The sequence below is a fragment of the Alosa alosa genome, chromosome 1 (assembly GCF_017589495.1).
Source record: "Alosa alosa isolate M-15738 ecotype Scorff River chromosome 1, AALO_Geno_1.1, whole genome shotgun sequence".
Taxonomy (NCBI): Eukaryota; Metazoa; Chordata; class Actinopteri; order Clupeiformes; family Clupeidae; genus Alosa; species Alosa alosa.
In genome coordinates this window covers 24748779-24753424 of record NC_063189.1, presented here as the reverse complement: position 1 = coordinate 24753424, position 4646 = coordinate 24748779, and the positions used below count along the sequence as shown (strand labels likewise).

At 40.1% G+C, this 4646-nt stretch overlaps 1 protein-coding gene across 1 annotated transcript; it reads right to left on the bottom strand.

The window, feature by feature from the left end:
• Nucleotides 1-2811, bottom strand: camk2n1a (calcium/calmodulin-dependent protein kinase II inhibitor 1a). The gene is made up of 2 exons (XM_048239283.1): nt 2163-2811; nt 1-1660 (listed from the first exon to the last, which is right to left on the bottom strand). Exons 1-2 carry the CDS (start codon nt 2329-2331, stop codon nt 1590-1592), a joined length of 240 nt encoding a protein of 79 aa, XP_048095240.1. The 5' UTR covers nt 2332-2811; the 3' UTR covers nt 1-1589.
• Nucleotides 2812-4646: the final 1835 nt, after the last annotated feature.

The following is a 4646-nucleotide window of genomic DNA, read 5'->3' as shown; positions in this document are numbered from 1 at the left end:
TGCTATATATTCTCTCACCATTTATTAGTTCACCAAGTAGAGTGAAAATGGTATCATAATATACAATGAATCATTCTTAGAATGTCATGACATTTTGTTGCTTTTTTGCTTCATAAAACGATGTTCCATTATTGAAAATTGTAAGGTATCATGCACAACAAACCATAATCAGATTCTTTAAAAGAATGGTACAAAATAAACAAAAATAAAAAACATAGCTGTAATGTCCAAAACCAATCAAATAACAACACGTTATTTGAGGATACTCGTAAACAGTGCAATAGACTCTAAAATCGCCATTTCTAACAAATTCATCAACGAAGCTCAAGTCACAGTATACGATTTCTCAATAATAGTTAAACATTGATGTGTGCAAAACCCCAAACACATTCAGTAAGTCTTTTGTTTAAAAAATGTCCCATTCCTGATTTTGAATGGAACCTTAAACCAAACCTGTTCCCCTCATTCTGAACTTCCTCTTAAGTACAAACATCTTTTGTTGATGAATTTTAAGACGATAGACTAGCATATCATTTTAAATAACAAATATTCAGATATAAAAATACAAATATGATTTTTGTTTAAAAAGAAGCGTGCCAGGGTAAGAAGTGTGGTGGCACCTGCATTGGCACCGGAGAAAGAGTTCATGCAAAGAGATGGAGAAAAAAGTAGGCCTATCTATACGAAAACAATGTTGCCAAACTCAACTGAGGTTATGAGAGAAACAAAAATAAAAAATAATCATTGGTGTTGTCTTCATATTACTTTTATGCTCATGAATTTCTCATCCACTGGCGCCTTGATGTAAAATAAAACTGCGCATTTACACAATGGCGATCTAATGCACCGCCAAAGAAGGAAATATCAGCAAAGAAAATATTCCGATATTATTAAGCTGCATACGTTTATTTCAAAACGTGCATAACCGAAAATAAAAGTAATACCAACATTGCAACTTTTCGGAATTATCTTTACATACACTGGGTCTCTTAAATTTATGTGACGACTTTATGTGTCAGGTTGGTCGGTTGGTAGTAGCTCTCTAGCAGCAATCGGAATGCATTCTCTAACTTGGAACGGTGCGTAAAAGAACAGCTCCAGTGAATGCATCGCCACGGTCTGTGTTGACAGTGAAAGCGCGTAGGCTATGGGGGGCAATGTCATTGAGCTTAGATACTGTACAAATACAGAAGTAGTGCTTGAAATGAGATTCGACCTCCAGTTGTAGTTTTTGTTGTTTCTTACAGCGCCTTTTGGAAGAGAATGGTCGTGAAATAATGGCAAGTTCATCCATCGCTATACATCAGCAAAGGTTTTAAGGACGGAGCTGCACGTATCAGACAACTATCTTTCTGCGCAGCAGCAGTGTTAGTAGGGTTTCGATCGGAGAATTGCCAGCAACCTCAAAATAAATCTCTCTTCGTCTCTCCATCTCTTCAGCTTCCTCTCTCTCTTCGTTCGTTCTCCTATTTGCTCTCTCGGTATTCGCTTCGTGCCGTCCATTCCCATAACAGTCCTCGAACATGCACAACCGACAAGTGCTTCAAATCGGTGATAAAAATAAAATGTCTGAAAGGCATCATTCAAGATTAAACGCCGGGTGATGATTTGTCTGTCATTCCCTTCAGAACTTCGTCTATTCGGTCGTCTTCAATGACAACTGCAAGGAGGGAGAAAAGAGTGCGTGAGCAAGATGTTGAGAGGAGAAACATCGGCTAGATCGGCGCACATTCAACACATTCAAGTTGATAAATGCCAAGCGAAGAACCGACAACAAATTGCGCCAAGTAAAAGCCATCTAACCACTGAGCACAACTAACGTCATGTTTGCAGTCGTCATTGTACTTTACTGTGGGATATGTTGCGTAAATTTCTCACACACATTTCAATAACACATGTCGTCACTACATGATATACTGGCATTTGGTTAAGTGAGTCGTATGAACACACAAGCATTGACAGTTATTATAATGAACTTGCAATATACAAGTAGTAGCATATATTTCATCGAAATGTTTATATATAGTAAAACTATTTGACATTACGCTTATCTGTGTTGAGCTACTTTTCCATACCAATTAAAGTGTTCTAATCATATAAAGTTACCAAAAGACGACTTCGGTAGCCAATCTCAACATTTTCCAACAAGAAACGTTTCTCACCTCGCTTTGCCCTGCCAATCTGGCCCAATTTAGGGGGTCTTTTAGCCTGTGACGCCCCGAAAAAAGAGTTGGTGTCTTGCAGCCCGCAGCTGAAAGACATCTGACTGACATCGTTGTCCGTTCCATAGCCGCTCATTTTCCCCTCGCTGTATGGCAGTACTTCGGACATTATGGCACCAAAAGAGTGGTTCGAAGGGCGAAGTTTAAAACTGATACTATGCTTTCGTCGCAGTCGAAGAGAATAGCAAGGTTCCTTGCAATATAAATGCACCTTTCACCAACTCCGATGGAAATCCCTTGAATAGAATACGAAGAATCCTTGCACAGCCAGCTTCCGAAAGGTTAAGGACCCAAGTGCAAGCGGTGCAAGTAGGCTATGTGGAAACCAAGTGTTGACCGAGCTGGAAGAGGAGAGTGCGTCTGCCTTGGTTGTTCACAGAGGTCTGTAGAGAGAGCTGGGAGATCCCAGGATCATAAAGGAAACCCAGGCGGAACAGTGAAGTCATCCATCCGGGTTGTGTGTGTGTGTGTGTGTGTGTGTGTTTATGTATGTATGCGTGCGCGCGCGTTCGTGTGTGTATGTGGTGGGGGAATCCAGGAGGACCAAGGGTGACATCAACAGGCAAGTGTGGAAAGTGCTGAAGGAGAGCCTATGCAAAAAAGATTAGAACGCATCTTAACGTCACTCCAGTTTGGCTCACAGCGTTTAGGCTAGGTTAAAAAAGCTTCAACGCACGTTGTTACGCTACATTGTCGTTTACTTTCTCAACTTGTGTGATTTAATTGCTTAGACGTTGGTAGCTTAAATACAATATAATAAATATTGCATTTAATAATGACCTCATTTAGGTTATTGGAAAACCATATTTTTACGAAGCTATCTTCACTGATGAGGGTAGGCCTAATATAGAATTCATATTTTCCCAGCATTGTTTTTACACTTGAATGGTTGTGGAAATTATTTAATCGTTCATTTTAACAATGGTCTGTAGGCTACCTAATCTGCAGTAAAAGCCTAGCCTATTCCTCGTAATCGGACATACAGTTAGTGGCTGTGTCCACATGCAACGAATCAATTAGCTTAATGAATCTTGTTCTAAAGGATTTTTGGTGAAGCTCATCGTGCGTCAAAAGGAGGCTAGTAGCAAACACATGTGGCTTCCCGCTTTAAAGCTTGGTGCTCTAACAAGGCTGTGTTTATTTAGATCCTATTTGTCTGACTATTCATGAGTCCCCTAGCCTAATGGAAGGCGATGATGAGCTATTTTCTATATCATCATAGCTAGTAGCCTATAGTAGTATGCTAATAGTGAGAGGTTTTCTGAACCGAATATTTTCAGCACCAAGGCCAGCGAACTCGGTCAGTTCATAGCAGCGGCTCCTCACGTTTGGGATATGCAAAGGAATAGGCCTACTTCGCAAACATGTATACATTTCTGAACACGAACGTCTGTCATTGGTTATATTTGTAGCCTACTTTCATTTCGTAAGAGAGGAACAAGAGGGCTTAACATTGTTGGCATGGCAACAAGAGGTCCCAAGACCTGTGAGGACATTGCATTTTCAATTCAGAATTCAAAATGTCTTCCGCTGTAATTAGACATAGGGCAATTCCATGCAAAGGTCATCCTTACCATGGGATGTTTGCAACTGATCTGATTGAATTTGATGAAAAATTACACTCTTTTTACATCATATGGTGTGCAACCATACAGAAACAACATTTTTCACATGGCAATATTATACATATTTAAAAAGGGGATAAATGACTCAAAGTTCCAACAAATTGTTATCATTTGACAAATTCCAGATTGACAAGGGAATGGTAGAGCAATGTGTATGCTCAGTTTGCCTGAAGAGCGCCTCCTTAGATTTGTAAGGCTCCATGGCCATGTCACATCCATAACATTTTAGCCTATAGGAAAAGTTTATGTTATAGGCCTACAGTGTTGATGCACCATGTCCAAAGCATAGAGTGTTCTATATATACAGTGTTAAAAAGGCCACATAGTGGAGTTCTGTTACCAGACCTTATATGGTATTAAAATGGGTCATGTGGCTTGTGTCACGTCGTTACGTTCTTTTCAGTCTAAGCACCGCGAGTATGGGGATGGAGTAGCAGCTTAGGAGGTTGTTTTCTAGTTTGTGTGCGTCCATTATTCAGTAAGTGACCCTTTGCATTCATAATTGTATCTTTGTTTCATGCTTGTAATGATGATGTTGATTTACTTTAATAATGAACTTTAATACTTTAATTCTAATCGGATGACCCTTAGTGTTCACACCCATCCTGAACTATCTTTTGTACAATTTTTGGTGCCGAAACCCGGGATCGGTGATTACTGAGAAGATGTTTGGAGGCCAAGACCAGCTTGACCCTGAGTCATCGATGCACCGCCGCACCATCCGCCCACCGGCTCACCTGGATGAATTTGAAGTTGAATATACTGCTCATCGTCGTCAGTTCGGTGATCAGTTATCAGT